The 26882-nt window shown below is 40.1% G+C and overlaps 1 protein-coding gene across 1 annotated transcript in view; it reads right to left on the reverse strand.

Annotated features, from left to right (window-relative positions):
- Positions 1–26882, reverse strand: part of Mtm1 (myotubularin 1) — a 117461-nt gene that overhangs the window by 71606 nt on the left and 18973 nt on the right. Inside the window, exons 4-5 of the mRNA XM_050123649.1 lie at positions 26290–26384; positions 7193–7303 (exon numbers count right to left, since the gene is read on the reverse strand). Of these exons, the coding sequence (XP_049979606.1) occupies positions 7193–7303; positions 26290–26384 (206 nt within the window). The remainder of the gene's footprint in view (positions 1–7192; positions 7304–26289; positions 26385–26882) is intronic.

A 26882-nucleotide genomic window follows, 5' to 3' on the forward strand; every position in this document is an offset into this window, starting at 1 on the left:
AAAGCAGTCCTAAGAGGAAAGTTCATAGCACTAAGTGCCCACTTAAAGAAAACAGAGAAGGCACACATTGGAGACTTAACAGCCCACCTGAAAGCTCTAGAAAAAAAAGAAGCAGACTCACCTAGGAGGAGTAGAAGACTGGAAATAATCAAACTGAGGGCTGAAATCAACAAAATAAAAACACAAGAAAACAATCCAAAGAATCAATGAAACAAGAGCTGGTTCTTTGAGAAAGTCAACAAGATTACAAACCTTTATCCAAACTAATCAAAAGGCAGAGAGAGAACACGCAAATTAAAAAGATCAGAAAGGAAAATGGGAACATAACAACAGACACTGAGGAAATTCAGAGAATCATTAGGTCTTACTACAAAAGCTTATATGCCACAAAGTTGGAAAGTGTAAAAGAAATGGACTTGTTTTTAGATAAATACCATTTACCAAAATTAAATCAAGACCAGGTAAACAATTTAAATAGACCTATAAGTAGTGAGGAAATAGAAGCTGTCATAAAAAACAAAACAACAACAAAAAAAACCTCTCAACCATAAAAAAGCCCAGGACCAGATGGTTTTAATGGAGAATTTTATCAGAACTTCCAAGAAGAGCTGATATCTATACTTATTAATGTGTTTCACATAATAGAAACAGAAGAGTCATTGCCAAACTCTTTTTATGAAGCTACAGTCACACTGATTACAAAACCACACAAAGACCCAAACAAGAAAGAGAATCTCAATTTTTTTTAGAAGACCCCTATATTGGAATACTCTGTTGACCTCATTTTACCTTAATTATATCTGTAAAGAGCCTACCTTAAAATATAGCCATATTTGGATGTAGCAAAGATTCGGATATTAAGTAATGAATATAATGGGACAAAACTCTATGAAATTAACTCCTTTAAATCAGAATTCGTCAAAACTAAAGGAGAGTTGGGTGGTGGTGGTGAACACCTTCAATCCTAGCACTAGAAGGCAGAAGCAGGTAGATCCCTGTGAGTTAGAGGCCAGCCAGGTCTACAAGAGCTAGTTCCAGGAAGGACAGACTCCAAAGGCTCCAATGCTACAGAGAAACCCTGTTTCTAAAAATCAGTAAGCATGTGTGTGTGTTTGTGTGTGAAAAAAAAAAAAACCCTAAAAGACAATAAGGCACAAGGCTGCATACCTGCACTCAGGAAACTGAGTCAGGAGGATTCTGTGTTTGAACTCCACACTGGGCTAAATAGTGAGATGCTTTCTAAACAAATGAATCATGAAACAACATAGAAACAAAGCAACTTAGTCTAGCTGGGTACAAAGCATTAGTAATCATGCCATCGTATGATAAAAAAGGATGAAACATTAATTCACATGCTGGAATTATCATGGAAGCAACATAAAAAGATGTGAGGCTGGCAGAACAGGCAAAATTCATATCACTCCTGGAAGGATGTTACTTCAGACAAAACATTTATTTTCTATTTCTCCCAAGTGTGGGATGATGTCCTACATGGTTCCCATTTTCCTAATGTGAGCTCTTCAAATTATGAATTTTTTCGATTAGGCAGCTCTCTTCAATTTCTTCTTATTTTAAGGAAAAGAACTATTTCTCTGTATTACTCTTTGCCTGAAAAATTATAACAGTGGATGGCAATACTCTAATCATCTTTACTCTCTTCCAAATGATGTGAGTAAGTAATATATGCAGGGTGTTTAGACATTCAACCTGGAGAATATATTCTAGATGTGCTCAAAATTTAAATAGTACAATAGATTTGAGCTTGTGAAAACTCGGATGCAGAGACTGATTTTCTAAGATGACATGCTCTAAATACCACAAGAAACAGCTGAGTCTTCACATTGTCTGGAATTTTTTTGTCCCTTCTTTTTCTTGTTAGGAGATGAAAAGATGATATTAGACCATTTTTATTTTATGATTTTATTAATTGTTCTTTTGATAATACTCCATGACTCAGAGCTAGGAAGAGAAGGAAGAGACACAAGAAAACTCTACTTGAGCATCTGGGCAACATCTGTGTAGCTATCTGGATGACCTTTTGATCTCCTCAGGCGAAGTGATAGAAGAATATTTTTGAATATTTAAGGTTTTGATTGGCAACAGAATTCCAAACGGCATTACTTTCCTATGTATAGCAACTATCTTTTGTTTTTAAATACATGCCCTTTTAGAAAGTGGCAATTAATTTAAAATTGAACTAACATGACATTCAAAACACAGGTTGTCAAAATAATGGCTAGACATTTCAATTTGGAAAAATAACTATTTCAAAGCTGCATAAATCTTTCCATGCACTAGGCAATTCCATAATGTCTAACATTCTGGATCTAAAGGACATGTATGTTTAAATGTAAATATTCATTCGCTATATTATCTTACTATATTTTAAAGCATTTATTTGTCTCCTCGCCTCTCTTCGTCTTCCTTTGTTTTTATTCTTTTTTTTATTTTTTCTGTTTTTATTCTCCTGTATTTTATGTAAGTAGTGTGCAACTATAGATGATTTATCTTTACTATCTTGTCCTCCATTGTCTTTTTGTTCCTCATAAAATTCTCAGTGTTCATGCAATTAGTCTAGGACCATCACCTGCCTTTGTCAAAGAAGTTGGATGCATTTTAGATTGACTTTATTAGAAATTCATCAATTACCCAGGGTCTTAGAGAAGTGGCTTAGTAAGGTAAAGGCAAATCCTCAAGCAGAGCCAAATCTAAAGAGCTCAAAGCACAAAGGTAAATGCACTTCCTATTATTCTTATAAGAATAGAATTTTAGATGAGTGAACAAGATCCTGATCTTTTCTATCCATTCTGTACTATCAGATGTAGGAGAAAAGTCCTATGCATTCACCCTTCAGATTTTTTTTATTGTTTGAAAATCATTTCCATATGAAAGGCTCAAAATAGCATGTCTGTATTGGGTATTTGGGGTATTTGAGTCTTTGCACTCCATGAGACCAAAGACTGGGTTTGCCTTCTTGACAGTTGTGACTTGACTTATACCAGATGGCACAGTGTAGGCACTTTATGACAGCTGACTGATGATAACATTGCTTATTGTTGCCCCAAACTACAGGATGCTCTAGCACCAATAGTGGCATGACCATTAGCCTCTAAAGCCAATGGGGCATAGCAAAACATTTATGAGATTTTTGCAGATTTGCTGCTAACATAGGATGATATGGATGTGTATCACTATGATTTAGATAAGTGTGCTCATCAGCTCTATCTTTGTGACAGAACACCTGGAAAAATCAAAGAAGAAAATATTTATTTTAGCTACTGAGTTCAGAGTTTTTCAGGTGGTGAGTGTAGCGATTCAGAACTGATTGTTTTGGGTGTTTGATTTTGGAGTACTTATCTTTTCCCACAATGATATGGGTACCAACAGTCCTCAGTGAATGTTGATGTCCTAATCCTGATGTCCCCTATTCTTTACCATTCTTTATTCTGTAGTCAAAATACTCATTCTTTAAAACACCATAAACTGCATTCTTGCTCAAACTATTTTAATATGCTTTTCACACTGCAGCAAATTGAAACCCCAAAGCTGACCTACTGCCCTTAGAAATTGATCCCTTCATTTTGGAGAGTGAAATTCCTGTCCTGGACATGTTAATGCCAGATTAATTTGCTCATTACCTTAAGCTGATATGGATCCAAAAAGTCCAACCTTGCAACATCACTTGTTTTCTCCACTCATCCCAGTCTCTGGTCAGCCTAAGCACCTATTCCCAAGAAGTCTTCTCCAATGTTGAAACCTGTTGACAATTGCCATTTTTTTTAAAAAAATTCAATTTGGTTTATTTCTGTATGTGTACTTGTGTGTACATTACAGCGTGTGGTTGAAGGTCAGAGAAGACTTGTAAGAATTTGTGCAGGGAAACTTGGCTGTGAAAGGTAAGGACTGAGTATGCATGGTTCTTGTATTTATAAAGTTTTCATTTTTGTAAAGTTTCTCATAGAAGCTTTCCGGGGGCTGTTGGAATGAAACGCCTACACAATCAAGCTGGAAAGCTTTCAGTAGGTACCGACTGAGCAAATTTTCCCGAATGGTTTAGAGCAGAAGAGATGGAGAGACTGCCATGGAAGAGGGAGGCTGTGGATGAGGAAAGATGGGGAGGGCACTCTGAGTCGATCGAGTCTCCTTAACAGGTCATTTGTTCACTTAGTTGGGTTTTACACACTAGATCAGGCTTCTCTACAGTATTGGCTGAGCTGGCTAATGAGGGCGGCAAGTGATGAATGTACTGGGCAAAGATCAGCAAATGTACGACTATTACTTCATCCATACTAGTCCTTCATGTGATTTGGAGGACTTTGGGGCTGCATGTATTTTTATAATGGGAAAAAGTTACTATGGTCATGGATAGATGAGGTTACTTGGTTGCCTTGGATAGGTGTGTATATTAGAAATGCATTCCATAGCTTTAGAACCTATACAAATTTTATGTAGACTCTAGCATGGCTAGGAACAGCCTTCTCACTGTTTAATTTTGTTTAATATTATATATGGCACAGAAAGTGAAACAATGCTACTGGGATTAACATACCACTTTTGGCCAAATTACTGATGTACATATATCTTCGCAAGCTACAAAGTTTTAGACTTTTTCTTTTTGCCTTTTTTTTTTTTATCTTGGAGTAGGGGGACTATACTGATTAGTTTCTGTCAGCTTGGTACAAACTATTGTCACCTTGGAGAAAAGAACCTCAACTGAGGAAAAGCTAGCATCAGATTAGCTGTAGACACATCTGTGTGGCATTGAATTTATTACGTAATTGAAGATGGCCTTGACCTCCTGCTCCTCCAACCTTTACTTTTAGAGAACTGAAATGACAGACGGGCTATCTGCATGACCAGTGATGACAGCCAAGACTTCATGCTTGCTACAAAAGCCCTCCACGAATCAAGCTACAGGCCCAGCCTTGCACAGGGGTCTTACAATGACTTCTCTTTGAAGTCTTATAAGAATGTTGGTACTGACCCAATCTCCATTCTGTAAAACTAGACTCAAAATACTTAAGTGATTTTCTAAGCCAGTAAGGTGGGTAACTATTGAAGCTGGAATTTGAATTCTAGCCATCATGTCTGACAAAGATTTGTTCTCATAATGAGCAAAGGAAATAATAAAATACACTTATCTATTTAAAAAAAAGGAAGCTGATATTTCTCTCTAATCTTCATAAGTATTGACTGGTACTTAACCTCTTTATCCATGGAATATTAAAAATAAACAAATGCGGAATTCAGCAAGGGAAAAAAAGAGTATACTCTGTCTTATTCATTTGGGGGGATTAATATTTAAATATAAATTTTCCTATTGATGAGGCAACCAAGTACCTTATTGGAATGACAGTCACTTCAATATCATCAAATTATCAACCACACTGCCTCGAGGATTTACTATAATACCCCTTCCTTTCACACAAAATGCAAAGATCCTTCTTCAAAGTAAATCTCTATACTTCAAGGCCTTACACAGTAGCCAGTAGCTGGGATGGCAAAAAGAATAGGAAAACATGTCATATTTCAACAGAAATAAAAGCAGCTGAGGTGGGGCATAGTGGAGAATCTCAGGGCAAGAGTACTCCTTTGGATTCTAGTTGCTTATATCCATGGTGATCTCTTACAAACTGGAGAGGAAAATTGTATATTGAATTCCCAATGCAAACTAAGTATAGGAGTTTGGCTTTTAGAAATTACAGCACCAGAGACTAGAAAATGACTTAGGTTTTAAAACAAGTTCTTTCATTGGCCTTCGGCAATACCAAGGCAAGTTATGACACTTTGTGAAGGCTTCATTCCCCTATCATACAGAATAACGGGCTTGGAATGCTCAAGACTCAGCACCTTCAGCCAGGCCACTCTGCATAGTCCTTAAGACAAAAACATTAATTTCCAAAACATACAGGAGCATATACAACAGATATCTCATGTAACTCTCCACGGCCTAAAATATTTGCTATCTGGACCTTTTTCTAAAAGTGCAATGACCCCTGCAGTATCAAGATGTCTGGTTGTTACCTGGAACAGTTTCTGAGTCCTGACCTTTAGAGCATACCTTAGAGTCAGCTCTGCACCAGAACTCAAAGATCTACATTTCTCAAAAGCTTTCTGGATGTCTTGATGTGCACATTTGAGATCTACTGGGACAGATGGCCTCCAAATTTCTTCTAGCTCTTTTTAGAACTGAGCACCACACTATAAATAGTGGTCTTCTGATACCCAGTACATGGAAATCAGGTTGCTAGAAAACTTAACTGTTGTTCACAAAAGGGTTACCTCTGCATATTTGGAGTTCAGCTTTGCCCTTCATTGTAGCATAGCAGCAGGGCTCCCTAACTCTTCTAAAACTCTCCATCTACACATCTGTCTAGGAGGGTTGTGCTCAGGAAAGAATGTCAAGTTCCTACTATGTGCTAGGGTGAACACAGATGCTCAATAATTTTCTACTGCAACAATTGGCTAAACCTTATCACAACTAATTTTCCCACTTATCATCCCCAAATAAAATATTAGGCCACTGCCACTGAAAATGGTGGTTAGAGTTAAGGAGGCATCCTGCTTACAAAGGGCAAAATCTCTTCTATGCCTCTTTCCTTTCATAGTATGAAGGTGTCTAGGTTATAATACATGGTGCCATAAAGAGCCAGGAAAACACTTACTTTTAACTCAATCATATTACTCCTGTGAACTAGCATTTAAAAGGAAGAAAAAACGATGTACATGAGGGTAATCAATGGAACTACAAGTAGCTGGGAGGATAATATTAGTCAACTCCATGGGATAGGCCTATGATTACACAAACTGTCCACCTGAGGAGAAGCAGAGTGAACTAAGATTTAGGAAATGTTATCTATAAAATTTTCTTCTGCCCCAGCAAGTTAATAAGCTGACCATTTCCTTGAGGAAGTCTTTACTACAGAAGGCCCCGTGTATGGGAACTGTTTCCCCAGTCACTTTCTAAAATCTCAACTCACAAGGGAAGACTCAAGCCTAGAGTTTGAGATTAACAAGAGATTTTGATGATTTTGAACTCAGAAACCCACCTGCCTCTGCCTCCCAAGGCTGGAATTAAAGGTGTGTAGTATCACCCTTGGAAATGATTTTTATTTTGTAAGCCCATATTAATTTTCTACTATTCAATACTAATTTGCCTTTTTCTTTGTATAAGAAGTAGCAAATCTCTTACTTTACAAGTAATATCTAGACCATAGGAATTTTCTCCTCTACTTGTCGCGCCTCCCATTTTTTCAATTCTTGATATCACACCCAAAGGAACATCAAGTATTAGAGAAGAATCCTGTAATAGACAAAATTACAAAAGTCAGTATTTCTGTCAGTATAATGAAAACATCAAAAACATGTCAAAATAATCACACACTTTCAATTTTTTAAACCTTTGATACATTAGCCATTTAAGAGTAAAAGCAGGATATAGATCACACATGAAAGAGCAAGCATTACAATAGGCAAGTAGGCCATCAAAATGCATCCTCAAACATTTGACATTACCTATAATTCCAGAGGCCTGGGAAGTCGCTCATAGTCTGTTCTGTAGGTCCTCTCATATACTACTCTGATTTCCAGCTAAGTTGAATCCTTCTCTATTGTTCTACAGTCAGGACCAAGCACTTTGCTCAAAGTAAGCCTGTTGCCTAGAATGATCCATCTTTCCCAACTACTAAAATTCTTCTGTTTCCAACTGGCTCTAGTTACCTCTTCCTCTGCAGAAGCACCTAAGAGAGATTCCCATTGTATTACCTGCTTCTCTGTCTTCTTACCATGAGTTTATTTCTTCACTAGAACCCAAGCACTTGTTTCATGGGTTGATAGTCAAGCCAAAGACTGGAAATATACACCAAGAAGAGCCATGAAAATATCCTATCCTTTGACCCAATCATTGTACTCCTAAAGAATTTATAGCAATAATAAAACAAAACAAAAACTATACAGATGAAGATACGTAAGGGGGAAGAGGTGGCTAGCAGAGAGAATATCAGTCAATTTAAGAACAAGTATGTCGCTATTAGTATAATTATGGTATGTAGCCAAATAAGGTAAGAGGAATTAGCAACAATCAAAAATACACTGTGACATAAAATACGTAATCAAATGGATAAAGGTACGAGGGGCCAAACCCGCTAACATTTATTCTCTCACAATTACACACATGCATGCGCGCACACATGCATGCGCGCGTGCACACACACACTCATCATATTCTTCTCTGCCGTTCTCCCCTCACACTGAACAATCACTTCTTTTGAACAACTCCCTTTCCTATTTCCATGTACTTTTTTGTGACCTCTAAATTAGTTAGAGTTGATTATATGAGTATAAATGTATGGTAATTTATGGGCCCATGAAAAACTTATCAGTGACAAAATCATTGAGGAATATGTCTTTTCTACTAGCAACTATTAACTGTTCCTCTGGGAGGGATGGGACCATAAGAGTCCCTCCACCTTCTGATGGAATGTTGTTGGGCTCAAGTGTTGTGCAAGTAGCCTCTGCTGTTGTGAAATTTAAGGGTACCATGGTCACGTTATATCCAGAAGACAGGATTTTGTAGCATTCCTTCCCATCATCTGACTCATATTCCTTCTGCCTCTCTTTTGTGATGCTCTCTGAGCCTTGAAGCAGGTGATATAAATGCCCCATTTTGGGGGCTGAGCATTCAACCTAAAATTTGTTTGAATGGTGTGTTAAGCAACTGACAGTAACAAAAAAATTTAAAAGTAGATGTTTATTCTTTGAAAACGCCCTTTGGAGAGACAAGGAAAATTTTCCATTCATTTATAAATCCTCTCCTTACATAAAAAGAAAGAAAATAAAAGACAAAGAAACTAAGTACTTCTTCAAAATTATGGTTAGGTCATGAGTTTACTAGAAATTCAATTCATAAATCTGTGGTTATATCTATACCATGGAAACAAGTATATGTATACCTGGAAAAATGTTAGGTGCATCCTGCAGTATAAGTAAAGACAATCTCAAGATACAATGCTATGCAATTCTGTATGTATATATACAATATACTATTCTTTTTGTTTGAAGTTTATATAGTTCAGGATAGCCTTGAACTTCTAATCCTTCTGCCCCATCCTCCTAGTGCTGGGACTACAGACCTGTGCCACCATATCTATGTAACAGCCTTGAAATGACAAGACAGGGATTGAGCACAGGGACACAGTTACCAGGAGATGAGGTGAGGAGTGTATGAGTATAAAGGATTCTTTTGTGGTGCTCTAACAGTTTTATATCTCCATTACTGATAGTGGTTACTTTAGCAAATGCCACAGAATCTATGAAGACACAACTGTCAACATTCATGTACTGGTTAACTGTACTGTTGTATTGTTTGTACTGTGCTAAAATCCTCTCACGCCCTCTTTCTTGTGTGTGTGTGTGTGTGTGTATGTGTGTGTGGAGTGTGTGTGTGTGTGTGTGTATGTGTAGAGGCCACAGGAATACACCAGGTGTCCTGCTCTTGTCACCCACCTTACTCCCATGAGACGGGTTCTCTTACTGCACTGAGTCCTCTTTCCCCTGCAACTCTAGGGTTATAGGTATATGCACAGCCACACTTGGATTTTTTTACATGGGCATTGGGGTGGGTGCTGGTATCCAAATTCAGGTCCTCATGCTTACAAAGCAAGTGCTCTTACCCACTGAGCCATCTCTCTGGCCTCCCAAATTACTTTGGTCAATCAAACAATATAGTTATTGGCAGCAGCTGGGAGATTAGCACACGAGACCTCTTTGTACTTTGTACAAGAGCATACGTGCTTGTGATTATTTAGAAATAAAAAGTAAAAAGAAAGTAAGTTTTATTATCATGTGGAGAAAAACAGCACAAGCTCTTAACACGGTCAAAAGTGGCTCAAATCCGAGTTCTGACATTTATTAGCTGGAGGACTTGGATAAGTCAGGGCTATCTCTAGGTCATACTAATCTGTACAGTGGTGATGATTTGAGATAATAGATTTAAAGGACTTGGCACAGTACCCACTGGTGGTAGCCAGAATATAATGGGAGTTGTTATTGCTATCACTCTGATGATGGTAAAGTGCAGCTTAGCATCTGGAAGACATGACTGTGATCTGCACACAGAGCAGATCAGTACATTCTAGCAGAGCTCTGTCTTTGCATCTGTCAGGAGGCATGAATAGCTGTTGTATACATTCCTATGAAATACTATGCATTTCACAACAGGACTGAAAGCAAAATGCCCAAAGAGAAAACCCCAACTTAGTAACATATAAATAACTGTACATTGCAATTTATTTACTTCTTACTGAAGTCTATATTAGCATTGCCATGAAGTATGGTATATTCTTGGACTATGCTGAGATTTATGAGTGTCTGTAAACTGGCTCCTAAGTATATGCACCACATGTTACATAAAAGCCTGATGTTCTAATATCAACATTGAAGTAAGAAGGTTTTTGTTTGTTTGTTTGTTTTGAAGGCAGGAAGATTAAAAGTGAGAAAACCAGTGAGATGATTCAGTGGGTAAAGGTACTTAGTGACAAGCCTCAAGACCAGGGTTTCATCTTAGGAATTTACATGGAACAAAGAGAGAATCTGATTCCTGCAAGTGGTCCACAGGTATTCCCCAAACCCCAGAAATAAAGACATAAGTTTAAAAGTGAGATGAGACGTTTGTTTGCTTGTTTGAAATAGGGTCTCACTGTACAGCCCCGGATGGCCTGGAACTCACTATGTGTACCATAGACTGCCATCAAACTCTTATGATCCTCTCATCTTCACTTCCCAAGTTCTGGGATTATAGGCGTGAATCACCATGCCTAACTATGAGAGAGAACACTGCTGTTCTCTAATTGCTATGTAGAGGATCTCAAACTGCCCTGGTCCAACAGGAAGCAGCAAACAAAGCAATGAGGAGAACCAGCCAGCTCCTCACCTAAACCACACACAGTCTAATGAAGCTATTTTCAATGCTCATCCTGAATGACATGTTCTAGGTCTGATAACTCAGCAGGGTAAACAGGAAGATCCAGAAATAGGAAAATTAGTCCAACTCTCAGGAAACCTGAGTTATCACTTCTAAATATCATTAAATATTGAGTCTCAAAGGTCCATTCTAACTAAAAACCACGTACTTCTATTCCTTGAAGTTTCTAAAATAGTCGAGAAGAAATACGATAAACCAGCAAAGATAATGCATTCATCTACTTTCTTGTGAGGGAGAGCAGAAAAACTGTACTGAGCACTAAGGTCTGGGAAGCTAAGTTACAGAGTTGCCCTTCTGGGTCTTAGGGCTCAGCTCTATCTGGGAAATAAAAAACAGGAACCCAAACAGCAAGATGCCAGGTTGCCAGTTCCAAAAGCTAGCAGAAGAGTCTATACAAAATGGAATGGGATGCCAGAAAAGGACAACCTGATGACTTACTGTTTGTATGCTGTCAAAGTTATGTGGCGATAACTTCATTGGAATGAAATAACTATGATCGGAGGGAGACTGGCTATTCAGACATATCTTAGATTTGCATCAGGTGCACAGTCCAGACGTTTTATAAACACACATAGTCTGGATTTAAGAGGCAGCACCGGAATTCCCTGGAGGAGTATTGGCAGGACTGGTTCACCTGAGAGATAACCAAAGAATGCTTTCTAAGAAAAGCACATGATCCACTGGGGCTTCAAAAAGATTCAGGGAGCAGCACTGCACACCGTGGACTAGCAAGCACAGGGCTGCTCCCAGCTCTCAGCATCACGGAAGCTAGTGCTTGAGTGCAAGAGGAGGACCAGGGAGATCTGAGAGTAGATGGAGATGGGGAAAACAGGGGAGATGACTATCCTGAGGAGGGAACCAAGATGACTCAGAGGCACAGATCTCAGATGGACAATAGTGGACCTGCTGAAAGATGTGAAGAACTTGGAGGTGGGGAGAAGGGGGGTGAAAGAAAACTTTTGATATACTACTGAACTTGACAATATGATAAATATTAACCAATATAGAGACACTTCACATTTAGGACATCCAGAAAATCAAATGATGTCTTCTTCCCATGCTTCCTATTTTGGTGGCCACTACTGTCCAGCTAAAAGCCTGTCATCTTTGATGGTGTGGGAGGTCCTTTTGTCTATGTGTTGCTTTTATTGGTTAATTAATAAAGAAAACTGGCTTGGCCTATAGCATAAGAGGAAGAAAGGTGGAATTAGAAAAAGCCTTGGATCCGCCACCTAAGACAGACACTGGGAACTTTAGCCAGTAAGCCACAGCCATGTGGCCGTATACTGATAAACAAAAATGGGTTAAATTAATGTAAGAGTTAGTCAATAAGAAGCTAGTGCTAATGAGCCAAGCAGTAATTTAAATAATACAGTTTCTGTCTGATTATTTTGGATCTAAACTAGCTGGGTGGCCAGGAACCAACAAGCAGGCCTCCCTCCAAGACTTTGACATCTTTTATTTTTTACTGCCTCTAACTCACTCTTCCACATCTGTTGTTTAAATCAATTTAAATTTGTCAACTTCTTTCCAACTCTGCCAAAAAAAAAAAAACTCCTCTAGATCACTCTAGTGGCTACTGTTCTAGTTGCATTGCATCCAATATTGTTTCCTTCATGACAGCAGCCCAGGTCAACTTCTAGAGAAGCACAGAGAAAGCTGTCACCTTCTGCTTACCATTTCAGAAGCTTTTCAACACTAAATGCTAAAAACCAAAACCCTGGAGGCATGTATAAGAAGCTATTGATCAAAGCATGAACAATTCCAGTCAGATGCAAAGAATACATTCAAGATCCACTCTACTGCATAGGGACTGTAGCCAGAACAAACATACTCTGGAAAATCGATGACAGAATACGCTGTTTCTCACTCAAAAAAAAAAAAAAAAGAAAACAATGATTATGAATGTGTGAGGCAATGCCCATGTTCCTTAGTATGATAAAGCCATTCTACGATGCAGACATGTTTCAAAACATGATGGAATACTCCTTGAATTTTTCAGGAAAATGGTTGGAGCTAGAAAACATTATTTTGAGTGAGGTAACACACACAGAGAAAGACAATTATCATATGTACTCACTCATAGGTTTTTAAACATAAAGCAAAGAAAACCAGCCTATAAATCACAATCCTAGAGAACTTAGACAACAATGAGGACACTAATAGAGACTTACATAGATCTAATCTACATGGGAAGTAGAAAAAGACAAGATCTCCTGAGTAAATTGGGAGCATGGGGACCATAGGAGAGGGTTGAAGGGGAGGGGAGAGGAAGGAAGGAGAGCAGAGAAAAATGTAGCACTCAATAAAAATAAATCAATAAAATAAAATAAACTATCAAAAGCAAAAAGTAAGGCATGATGAAGCACGCCTACAATTCTAGCAACTGGGATGTTGCAGCACAAGGACTATATCAAGTTCAGGTCATACTGGCCCATAAGACAAATAGCCAGATTTTTAAGGGAGTTGGCAAGGCCCACATTCCTCAGCTGTCTCATCCCTTACCATACTTAGTCCCCACACCTAATCACATTATCACCTGCTAGTGTTCCTTTTGGTTTAGAGTTTTCCCAGACATTAACTCTCTTAGCTCTTTCTGGCCTCCCTGGCCCTGCCTCACTTCCACGTAACTCACATTCAGTCTTTAGAGCACCTGTCAAACATCTTTTTCTCTGGACAACATCCCAGGATCCTCCTACTCTTGTACTTCCATGCGGCACTTTTCACAGCTTGTGACCAGGCACTGCTGTGTTTCTGAGTGGAATGCCCCCTCTATACCATTGTAACTCCAAGTTTTACATGGCAGGAGGCACTGTGTCTTCTGTGCTCCCACTGTACCCAGGCATGTGGCATCACGGTCAGCACACTGCAGGTTTTCAAATCTTCTATGAGTTAAGGAAGACTGGGCCTGAAGCCGTAGTTTTGGAAAGCAATTGGAAATTGGGAAAGAAGTGAAGACTGAACTCCAAGGAAAATACAGACTGAGGCAGTAGGAAGACAAAGGGCACAAGTGGGTGGAAGGCCACAAAAGCATGGAGCAGAGGTGTTGTTGGAGGCTGCTAGTTCATTTCCTGACGACCCTGACTCGAAATAATCACTCAAAAACTATATTATTTGCAATACTGTTTGACCAATAGCTTAAATGTATTACTAGCTAGCTGTTATATCCTAATCTCCATTAATCTGTGCATCACCATGAGGTTGTGGCCTACCAGCAAAGTTTCAGAGGGCTCCAGTGGAAGCCTCTGTCTCCAGGCAGCAGCTACATGGCTTCTCTCTGACCATGCCTACTTTCTCACAGCCTTCAGTTTAATGATGTAGGTGGGTCTTCTGCCTATTTGTTACTACTATTGGTTAATAAAGAAACTGCCTTGGCCTTTGATAGGACAGAAAATTAGGTAAGCAGAGTAGACAGAACAGAATGCTGGGAAGAAGGGAAGTGAGGCAGACAATATAGCTCTCCTCTCCAAGATGGATGCAGGTTAAGATCCTTTCCGGTAAGCCACCACCTCGTGGTGCTACACAGATTACTAAATATGGGTTAAATCAATATCATGATGGTTAAATTGGCATCATTCTTCCTTTTCTACCATTGGCTAACACAATGCCATATAAAATTTCTTTTGGGTCTACAGCACACTTTAGTCAAGAGCCTTCAAAAAATTTACAAAAAATAGTGATCTACTAGCCTTTAAAGATACACTACCTTTCTATTTTGTAGATTATTTGCCTATTATTTTATTTGAATGAATAAAAACTGGCTTAAATTAAAAAAAATAAATAAATAAAATAAATATGGGTTAAGCAAGATGTGAGAATTAGCCAGTAAGAGGCTGAAACTAATGGGCCAGGCAGTGTTTAAATGAATACAATTTGTGTGTTGTTATTTCGGGTGTAAAGCTAGCCACGCGGGAGCTGGGTGGTAGGATGCAGCCCGCCGTTCCTTCTACAGTTTAGTTTTACTGCCTAGTTCTATTCTGTTAAGCCACTGGCCAGAAGCAGCTTCTGTATTAACTAATGGCACTAAAACATATTCACGCCATGCAGAGGGGAATACATATCTCAGAGGAAAGGAAGAGTGAAAAGTATTAACCACTTCGGAGAAGTTAGGAAGCCGAGCACTCAGCCAAAGGCTTTGGAGTTAAGCAGTGAATGTGTAGTATAAGTAGCAAGCAGAACCTAGACCTTGAGAGGCTAAGAAGTGAACTGTCACAAAGTAGAAACAGCATTCCAAGAAGGGAAGGAAGAAGATAGTAGTAAGATGGTGTTTTAAGATGAAGGATTCGGGGGACCGGAGAGACAGCTCAGTAGTTAAAGAGTATTTGATTTCCAGCACCCACGTGGCAGTTCATAACCATCTGTAACTCCAATTCCAGGGGATCTAAAGCCCTCTTCTCACATTCATGGGCACTAGGTATAAACACGGTGCATTTATCTACATGTAGGCAAAGTGTTCTTACACACAAACAAAAATAAACAAATGTATCTTTTTAAACAATTTTAAATGAAGAGTCTTGAGTAGTTGTGCACAGTGGAGAGGGTACAAAATGAATGAAACCTAAAACTGTACATTCAATATGAGTGGTGCCTGATGCTCCAAAGGATACAGAAGGAGCATGTAGGGAAAAGTTCTGGGAGAGGTATATACTTTGGCAAAGTGGGCATCTAGTTCTTTCCTCTCCCATGTGAAAGAAGGAAGGAAAGGCTGGCAATACTTGGTATCATCAGGTTGGGAGAGGAGAATATATGGATGCTCAGACAGACTGACATCTTTTCAACAGAACAAGAGAGCAAAACAGCTAGAGTATGGTATATGACAGGTATCCTGGCACACACCTGTAGCCCCAGTACTCAGGAGATGAAGCAGAAGGATCAGAAGTTCAAGTTTGGGTCATGTGTGGTGACCCATGCCTTGAATTCCAGCATTGATTTGGAATATAGGATTTATTGATTCAATACCTATAACCTGAAAAGTTCCAAAATCTGAAGATCTTTGAGCATCATGCTGGATCTCAGAATATTTCACATCTTTGCATTTTATGCTCAGCCTACAGCTAGCATCCTACATGATTAGACCATACATAGCATTATATAATTGCCTTGAAAACAAAAAGACACAGGCAGGCATGGTGGCTTACATGCATTATTTGAAGAGAAAAATACTTAAAGAATCATTTTTTTTTTTGCTTTTGCTCATAATGAAGGAGTTTAGCTTTCTCTCCAGGCAATAACATGGGCCTGGCTTTCAAATTGTCACAATGGGCAGTAAACAACATCCCTTTCCTAGGGTACCCAGAGCTTCCAGTTCCAGTGGCAGCCAGTGACAGCACTGAAGGAAGCAACAGGTGTTAAGCAGCATGATACCCAGCCCTGATCATTCCATAGTTCGATACCTGGGAGACTGTATGGAGGGCATGCAGGTAGTCTACTTATCTTGCTTTTCTGCTCCCCAGCTCTGTACTGGAAGGAAACTCAGGAGGAAGACGAAGCAGACAGACTACAGGTGTTAGGCCCATACATAAGTTTCTTTACAGAGTAAAAGTCAATGTGTGCTCTACTGTCACTGAAGCGCAACAAAAGACCCACTGAACAGAACAAGATTCACAAGTTTTTTGTTGTTTGTTTTTCAAGACAGTTTCACTTTGTAGCTCTGGAGTCTGTCCTGGAACTAGCTCTTGCAGAACAGGCTGGCCTTGAACCCATGGTGATCTGTCTGTCTCTACCTCCCAAGTGCTAGGATTAAAGGTGTGCACCACGGCCCAGCTAAGATTAAAAAGGTAATGCTATAAAAACAGATTTACTTCTAAAATGGTGATACACAATAACCATAATCCCAGTATGTTGGGGACACAGGAGTATCACTGGTCGAAGGCAAACCAGGGCGATGTGGCAAGACACCCTGTACTAAAACAAGCGAGAACTGAATCACTATGTTATAATCTTTTAGAGAAAAGTCAAGCTAGAGATTTCTCCTTGAATTTAATCAAGGAAGAAAATTGCTGTTTCTGACTTATCAGAAAAGAAAACTTTCTAGTTTAACATATTTCTCCCATCACCATCACTTGTAAACCCTGAGCTGAACTCTACTGTCAAGGGTAGCGATCAGCTCATCCGAAGACTCATTCAGCTTCTTACACATCTCCTGTATTCTTTCTGGTTTGCAACAAGATGTGGGAATGACTTGGGGAGGGAAGCAGCACTTGAAGATGGCAATTATTTCTGATGTAAAAGCAGGAACAGAGGATAGGATTTCTTTAGTTGTGTAGTGGATCTTTTATAAATGTTCTTAAATATACCAAAACCATGTTTAAAGAGGTGAAAAAGGTGATGGTAGGGTAGGGTGGGAATGAACATGCTTTAGTTGGAGGAAATAGCCTGAAGGAAAGGCCAGAGGAAAAGCCCAGGGTGGGTTTAGGAACAGTGAAGGTAGTTTGCAGGAGCCAGAATGGGGTAGGTAAAGCACAGTGGGAAGGAAGAGGCATGCTAAGAACAGCAGGCAGGAGCAGCTTGCACAGGGTCCTACATATGCAGCTGAGGTGTCTGCAAAGACAGTCTCCAAGCAGAGGACTGAAATATAGCACATGAGTCCTGAGGAGCTCTAAGGCATACCATGAGAAGACTGAAAGCAAGGAGACTGGGGTATCCTAGGAACAAAGGGTAGTAGGAGATCTGTCTTAAGGGTAGGCACCCAGGAAAGAAATAGTGGGGACACTAAGGATTGCAGAGGGGACGAGAAGATGAGGTGCCTTCAGGATGACAGGCTGACAAAATGACACTTTTAAGAGAACCAAGGGTATGTAATGAAGGAACTGGGGAACAACCTGGCTATGAGTCAAGGGATCTCCACCAGCAGTTAAGAAGTAAAAAACTGGGGGCACAAACAAAAAGTTATGGGGGCAGGCAAGATGGCACAGTGGAAAGCCTGATGAACTGAGTTTGACTGCAGGAACCCACAGTGGAAACAAAGAACTGACTCCTGAAAGTTGTTCTGAACTCCACACTCGTGTGGGGACACAGCAGGAACACGAGAGCAGCCTAGTAAACCCTCAGGAGCACTGTCAACATGACTGTAGCTGCAGAGACATATCTGATGCAAGGAGGTGGATGGGACCATGGTAAGGGTGGAAAGATAACGAAGGACTCACCAAGAAGGGAGCTACAGACTTTCCAGCAAGGACAAGATGGGGAAGATCAAAGATTAGAGGAGAAGACCTGACTCTGTCTCACACAATCTGTGCTCACTGACACTGCTATGCACTCCACAGGGCATCCATCCCTGATGTCTTCTCACACTACCTCCTGCATCCCCGTACCATTTCCCACCTCTATCCATCCATCTGTCCAACCATCCCTCCCTTTACCCCAAGATTCTGCTTTCCTCCAGAGCTCTAGCAGAGGCTAAACTCGGCCTTTTCCCAGAGTCCCGAGTCATGCTGCTTTGTTTTCTCCACTATGTTCCTGTTACCCATTGTGCTTCTCAACTGAGTCTATACTTCTTTTTAGGGTTCTCTTCTTGAGGACACCCACAGACTAAGTGGTTTTCATCACTTTCAGTGTTGTATTAATATGCATTTCCAACTATAATGGAGATGTTCCCACCATGTAGATATATAGTTTAAATCCAATCCTCACTTGTGTCCCCCCACTGGGCTTTACCTATATGATACTCCCTTTTCCAGTGAGCACCATTTCAATGAATGGCAGCAGCTCTGATCACTCAAGCAAAAAATCATAGGAGTCATTCTTGCTGGATGCTCCTCCAACTCCCTTCTCATAATGGCCCACTCAAATCATCCCAAGTTTGTCCACAGCCTGTTTCCTCCATCCTATGTCCACCATGATTGCAATTAGGCTTGTCTTGCTTACCCAGAGAATAAAAGTAACCTTCTAGTGGGTCTTCCCACTTTCAGTCTCCCTCTCTCTTACCCACTGTCCATGCTGCAGTTGGTATTCACTTTCAGAAATGTGCATCTAGTGTGTGGTCCTCCATGTAACACATATTCTGCTGAACTGTGCCTTCTGATCCTGAAGATATATCTTCTTCCAATCTCATTTCCTCCTAGTCGCTCTACTCCCTCTGTTGCTGGAGGCCCAATTCCCATAGATCACTCAATTGTCTCCCCAGCACAGATGTCTGTATAGTGCTATAGAAAGTGCAATATGTGGACTTGGAAACCCTCTGAAGACTAGGCCTGTCTCTCTTCCTTCATCCCCTTCCAGTTTATAAACATATGTGACTCATCACCCTCTCCATTGTCACTTCAACAATACATGTGCCTCCATGGGCTGTGTCCCATCTCTCCCAGGCACTCCTCTAGAATCCCACGAGGAGTGTAGTATTATCATTCACCCCACATGGTGTTAGATTCACCATAGTGTAGAGAGAATGGTTCTAGGTCAAAGACCTCAACAAAGAACATGTTAAGCTGCCTCTCTCATTCAATAGCATCTGAATCCAGTGTGCTCCTGGTTGAGAATCTGGGATCAGTCTTCTTTGTGAGAGTCTACTAGCTTCAATGGAGTTACATGCCTACAGCTGCTCCTGCTGTGGTCACACTATTAACCAAAGTCAAGTTCCTTGATACATTCAAGGTCATATGGTGGCTGTGGGACTTTTGAACTCCAGACCCAATAGTATTCAGGATTCCACAATTTAGTAGTGTGCATGCTGTGACCAAACAAACAACATATGAGCTCTCACTGAACATACTTTTAGCAAAAGTGTGCTGCTTTGGCTGCTGCACTAGTGAGGATCAAAGGGATTCAATATTGTTAAAGTCACAGACATAGCAGTATGTAAATAATACTGAATTCACTTGCTCAATACTACTTATTGGGCATCTTCAATACACTAGAATCTACCCTAGGAGCTGAAAAAATACCAGTGAACAAGTCAACAATAAACATGATAAACCAGAGAAATATAGTGACCAGTGCTCAACAGAGTAAGGGAAACACTCTTCCACTGCTGATGGGGTGCAAACTTGTACAGCCACTTTGGAAACCAGTATGGTGATTTCGTAGGAAATTGGGACTCAATCTACCTCAAGACTCAGCAATATCAATTTTAGGCATAAACCCAAAGGATGTGCAATAATACCACAAGGACACTTGCTCAACTATGTCCATAGCAGCATTATTCAAAATAGCCAGAACCTGGAAACAACCTAAATGCCCCTCAACCAAAGAATGGATAAAGAAAATGTGGTATACTTACATAGTGGAGTACTACAGAGCTGTAAAAAGTAATGACCTCATGAAATTTTCAGGCAAATGGATTGTTGCGGGAGATCCTTCTGCCCCTCCAACCAATAGCTGCTGAGATACCAGCCCATTGGGGCGTGGTTTCTCTCCCTTTATAAAAAGCGGCTACTTCCCTCTGCTCTCTCTCTTCACTTTCTGCTCCAGCTGGCGACTAGACTCCCTTCCTGGTTGTGCAGAGGGCTGTTGTCTGGGACGGTGATCTGTAAGTTTTTTCCTCTTTAAATAAATACCACCCTATTAATCATAATTCCAAACTGGCATGGCATTGTTTGTGACTTACGCCTTCAATGGATGGAACCAGAAAATAACACTCTGAATGAGTTAACCCAGACACAGAAAGACAAATATGGCACGTACTCATTCATAGGTAGTTATTAGGAGTAAAGGATAACCAACCTATAATCCACAGTCCAGAGAAGTTAGATTGTAAAAAGGGTCCAGAGAGGGATGCATATATTTCCCTGGGAAGGGGAAGTAGAAAAGATCTGAGTAAATTGGGGACAGGGGTTGCAGGGATAGAGGGATGGGAACCAGAGGGAGTGGATTGGGTGGGCTCAGTGTGGGAGGGGGTTGGTGGTATGATGGAGGGGGAGAGTAACAAAAGAGATGTCTTGATGGGAGGCATTTTGGGGTTAGGGAGAAACTTGTTGCCAGGGAAAACCCCAGGAACCCACAAGGATGACCCCCAACGAAGACTCCTGGCAATGGTGGAGAGGGTGTCTCAACTGACCATCTACTGTAAGCAGATTGGTGACTCCTAATTGTCATCAGAGATACTCTATCCAGTAGCTGATGGAAGCATGTATAGAGATACACAGCCAGGCACCAGGCCGAGCTCCTGGAGTCCAGCTGAAAAGAGGGAGGGGAGATTATATAAGCAACAGGGGTGTGACAGTCCTCTAGCTTGGTCTCTAACCGCGGGAGCAGGACCTCTCCCTGGAGCTTAGTTGGCTTTTGGGAACCTGTCCCCATGCTGGATTCCCTGGCCCAGCATTTACAGAAGGGGAGGAGCTGCCTCAACTTAATGCTATCCCTTTCTGAGTGGAGATGGAGGAGGAGTGGATGAGGGGGGAGGTAGATGGGAAAGAGGAGGGGACTGGAGGAGCGAGAGGGAGGGGAAACTGGTTGGTACATAAATGAAAAGAAAATGTTATTTAAATAAAATTTTCAAAGGTAGCAAAGCTGGTTGTGGAAGGTTTCCAAGCAGTGTTAACTGGAAAGCATGCCGAAAGGACTGCTGGGAGGCAGAGATGCAGTGAGAACTTTGAGGGAAGCTAGTGGGGGCTCCAAAAAGGTCATGACTTTTGAGGCAGCTTCTGAAGGAAAAAGAAATAAGTTCTGAAAGTGGCATCCAGGCACGGGGGAGAAGGGCATTTATATGATGATAAAAGGTAAGGGGTTTGAGAACAGCGTGCTTGGGATAGGAATCAAGGCTGGAGATAGCAGAGGGATGCAAGCTACATAAAGGAGAATGAATTCTATTCTTTGGGAAAGAGGAAGTCAGTGGGAGTCACAGAACTGAAAAGCCAGCTTTATTAAGGGGGGCGGGAGTCACTTTGGAGGCAGTGGGCAGGACAAATGATGGGAGATAGACTACAAAAAAGGGCTACAAAAAAATCAACCACTGTGACCAACATCCTGCATGCAACTTTTACATCTACAAAATGGGTAAGCTGACTCCAAATTGAGACCACACACATGTGGATTCATCACTCCCTCTACAATGTTTACATATCTGAAATAAACAGTTGCCTACTTCAAAATGCCAATGAGATGAAAATTCTTTATCAAGCATACAGAAAGGCTTTTTTCTGTTTTGCAACAGAAACCCACAATTACTATTCTGGTTTGGACCATTTAAGTGAAGAAACACTACAAGGACTATTTTTTTCATTGACTGAACATAACCATTTTCCTTCTATTTCCCATGTTTTGCTACTATAGCTGTCTCCTTTTGGACTTTCACTAACTGTTGCGTGGCCAATTGCTTATAAATTCTTTATATAATATCATAGACGAATAAAGAAAGTAGCAGTCATTGTCAGATGGGCACTTCACTTATGCATTCAATGCCAAACCCTGTCCTATAGGGGGTACCATGTATAAACAAAGGAACTCATGCCTGCTATCAGAAACAGTCTAGTCAGCTTCAAGGGGCTAAGACATCATGGATCTTATTAGAAAAATATCTACTGCCACCACTTTCTAGACCAGTATACCCACAGATAAAATGTGGAGTTACCCCCCCCCTCATCAAATAAGTTTCTTTTTACAGAAAATAGAGACCATTACACAAAACCACAGCTAGATACAAGGGAGATATCAGTGGATCATAAGAAGTCCAGTACCACAGGATATATACATATTATAGGTCCTGTGCCTATGACTCAGAGAGCAACATGGAAGAAGGGTGGACAGATTGTAAGAGCCAGAGAATCTGGCAGTCTTCTCTCAAACAGTCTCTGTAGAAATCGCAGCATGAACAGGACAGGAACAATAGAATATCAGTGGACACAAATACACAGGCAACAAATGTAATAAAACAAACAGAAAAGACTATCAACTTGAGAGTAGAACCTGAAAGGAATTTGAGGGAGAATAACAGGGAGGGGCTGGAAAGTAGAAAGGGAGGAAGGGATATAATTCTATTTCAATTAAAAATATTTTAAAAACAAATAGTATGAAGTCTACATAAAAATATACAAAAAAGATATAAGCTTGCTAAGTTTTTTAATTAAAAAAGCTGTACATATTCATCTTAGATATTTTGAGAAATACCAACAAATGAGAAGAATTTAATGTGTGTACATAATTCTGCTCTGGTTATCCAAAGAATTGAAAAACTTTTCATATATATTCCATACAGACTCTTCTCTACAAATAATTTTATTATTTTATATAGTCAAAACGGCACCATATAGACAGCCTTCTCATGTTACCACAATTTGAATAACTTCCCCAATTCATTATCAAGGACAGCATAAAATGAAACTAGATATGAATGGCTAGTCAACAAGCCAGGAGTCTCTATGGTGAAATGGCCTATGACAGCTTTAATTCTAATTTTTGATAATTTTATATGTTAGCACCAAGCATCTCAATCTACACATATAAGATTCCTTGAAATGGAACAAACCAAATATAAGCACTGGGCCACAGAAAGGCATTTCAGTGTTCAAACAGCTCTGCCATGGTTCCTGAGCTAGTTTACTTTCTATTGCTGTGATTAGCATGGTGACTAAAAGCAACTTGGGGAGGAAAGGGTTTATTTCACTTTGAAGATTATAATCCAGCATGAAGGGAAGTCAGAGCAGAGACTCAAGGCAGAAACCTGGAGGCAGGGGCTGAAGAAGAGACAGGAAAATGATGCGCACTAATGTGCTGCCTCTGACCTGCTTAGTCACTTCCCTTATAGGGGCCACAGTGGACCCATATATGGACCACAGTCGGACCTCCTCACGTCCAATCAGCAATCAAGAAAACACTGCGCAGACTCGTCTATGGGCCAATCTGATGTAGGCAATTCCTCAACTAAGATTTCTTCTTCCTAAATGACTCGAGCTTGTGTCATTCACTCACAGTGTCACAGTGACAAAACAACAAACTCGAACCAGCAAAACCCCTTTATAGTGTTCTGCAGAAAAAAGGAACAATATTTATTTTTGTCATTGCTGATACACTGATTCCCTCATCAGCCTACTTATCTATTAATTCTCTTTATCAATGTCTCTCTTAAATGGTGGCATCAGGATTTTACGTCATCACATCATCACTACAAACAGGACTACTGTCTCACCTTATCTGGCACTCATTATAATATTTTTCTTTTAATTCACAATAGATGTATATTATTTTTAAACAAGTAATACTATTACTGGTTTCAAAAGGCTAGATTCCTGCAGACAGACCTTAATCATTTAATGGTACAATTGATTTTTTACTAATTAGATGCTATCTATACACTTTAATGTTGTGCCACTGGTTGTGCCTTATATTCTAGTCCGTTATAACAATTTCAAACCTTGACTCTGTCATCAAGCACACTGGATAATCTGTTGTTTCTCACATCTCAGCCATGCATTGCATTATGGACAAAGAGGAAGCACCCTACATAGCAAGGTGTTACTGATCACCCTTCCCAGCTGTCATTAAGCTTTTATTAGATAGTTTGTAACCCTATCTGAATATATTGCCACCATTTACCCTGTGTTTCCCAGGGACTGTGTTATTCCTTGATTCCATAAAAATAATGTCAATGACACTACTAATGTTTTATTTTTTTATATTCAACCACCAAACACTAAAATTATTAATTGTCAAAGACAAGCACCCGCTCACTGTAAATATGTAACCAGGCAAGGCTTCCAGCAGTGGGACTGAGACACCCACCCAGTCACAGAACCCTCAATCTGTCCTGCCTACAAGACTTGATAGGGTAATGGTGGTGCTTGTCTGAGTGACCAGCCAATGGGTGGTACAATTAGAGGCCCAAACCATGAGAAGGAGCCCATGCCGACACTGCCTGTATGGCTGGAAACCAGAGACTGGACAGCCCAGAGACCTAGGACAGACCCAAACATGGCTAGAAAAAAATCAATAAAATGATTCCTAATGATATTCAGTTATCCTTCTAGATCAGTGCCTAGCTCAAGTGCCATCAGAGAGTTGTCATTCAGCAACTGATGGGAACAGATGTAGAAACCCCCAGCTAAACGCTAGTCAGAGCCAGGGAAACCCTGCAGAAGAAGGGAAAAAGGATTGTAGGAGCTAGAGGAGTTGAGGACCTCATGAGAACACAACCCACAGAATCAACTAAGTAGGGCTCATAGGGGATCATAGAGAGGGAAGTGATAATCACAGATCCTATCTGGGTCTGAGCTAGGTCTTCTGCATATACATTGTGTACCTGGATGTTCTTGTGAGACTTCTAACAGTGCAAGCAGGGGAGAGGATGTAGTGGGTGGTGTACAGGGTATATCTGACTTTTTTATTGCTTGCTCTTGGGACTCTTTTCCTCCTACTGGGCTGTCTCATGCAGCCTTGAAATGAGGGTTTCTGCCTAGTCTTAATGCAACTTGTTAAACCATGTTCGGTTGATATCCCTAGGCGGCCTGCTCTTTTTTTTTTTTTTTTTTAAGGGAAACAGAAGAGAAGTGGATCTGGGAGAGGAGGCATGGGGGACTGGAGGGTGGGAAAACCCTAGTTGGGATGTAATGTATGAGAGAAGATTAAAAAAATCCAGAACCTTCCTAGATTTCCCCCAATAGTCCCATAGTCACCTATGTACAAAGCAGTAACAGGTTATTCTTCCATGTATCTTAAACCTATTTTCCAGGAATATTTGGAAGCCCACCTGCCCCTGCATTCTGATGTGAGCCATGAAACACCATCGCATTTACCATAAGTTCTGTGATAATCACAGTAGCTGTACATTTTCTCTTGTCTTTCTAGGGTATTTATGCTTTGTGTCCCTGATTCAGCAATGGGAATGTCCCTTGAAATGTGTCAACAAACATTTTGGGGTCATGATTGAAAAAGTAACAGTAAGCCATGACACACTCATCCAAGTTTTACCCCGCTACTGAATGGTTTGTAAAAGGACACTTAGATAGTTCTAAAGTGGTTGACTTTAACCAAGGATTCACATCAATGCCTTCCTCTGTGGTATTTTAGAAAATTCATGTGTGTTTGGACCATAGGCCCAGACATTCTGATATAGTGAATCTAAAGCATCTGTATAGCTTGTTAAAAATCTCTAAGTTGTTCATTCTCATCTGTGCTGCTTGTTAAAAACACTGTTCTATACCAGTTTACTCTAATCACCTCTCTTCTCTATTCTGAAGGATAAAATCTATTTGAATATTTTATTCTATTGCCTGCAAAATAGATGTTAGTTTTTTATAGAAGCAAAAAAATTAAGAATTGAGAAGCAATTATATCACTCATGTTAATCAGATCCACAGTCAATCTTGCAAGGTAGAAGAGACACAGTTTAGCATCATTCTTAAGAGTTAGGGTCATCTTTATGGTAAGAATCTACTTACCGTTTCCAAACTTCTTAAATAAAGACGATAATTTGTGATGTAAACTCTTCCCTTAATAGGGCCATTGAAAGGACATATGTAAATAACTTCTTTGTCTAGTAAGATAAAAAAAGTACCCTAAAATAATGGAAACATATACCAAGATACACAACAAATGGTACTAACTTAATATAAATTACTTGCCTATGTTTAACTACAATAAAAACATTGAAAGCAACACTGGCAAAGTTTGCACATCTCTATGCCAGGCTGAATTGGAGCAGTGGGGAACTAGTAGGCCCATGTCTCCTCTAAGCACTCATGGTACTTCTGAGTTTGCCCCCAATGCTGTCACCACCTGAGACAAGGTGACAAGAGCCAGACGTGAAACCACAGGCGTGATTGCGGCTTTTGCTGTTGTTAACATCTCACGACTGTAAAAGAAACTACTTGAGCTATTTCCCTTTCAAGGATATCCTTGACTATGTTAATGACTTTCAATTTTTTAAAATGACTTTGAAATCCCTTTCTCTTCAGGTACTAAATGAAAACTATACACAGAGGCCACTTTATACCAGTTCAATTAGTTACTACATCATCAGTTAAAGGTCTGT

Source organism: Alexandromys fortis, unplaced genomic scaffold (assembly GCF_014885135.2).
Source record: "Alexandromys fortis isolate MF-2015 unplaced genomic scaffold, M_Fortis_MF-2015_v1.1 scaffold_206, whole genome shotgun sequence".
Lineage (NCBI taxonomy): Eukaryota > Metazoa > Chordata > Mammalia > Rodentia > Cricetidae > Alexandromys > Alexandromys fortis.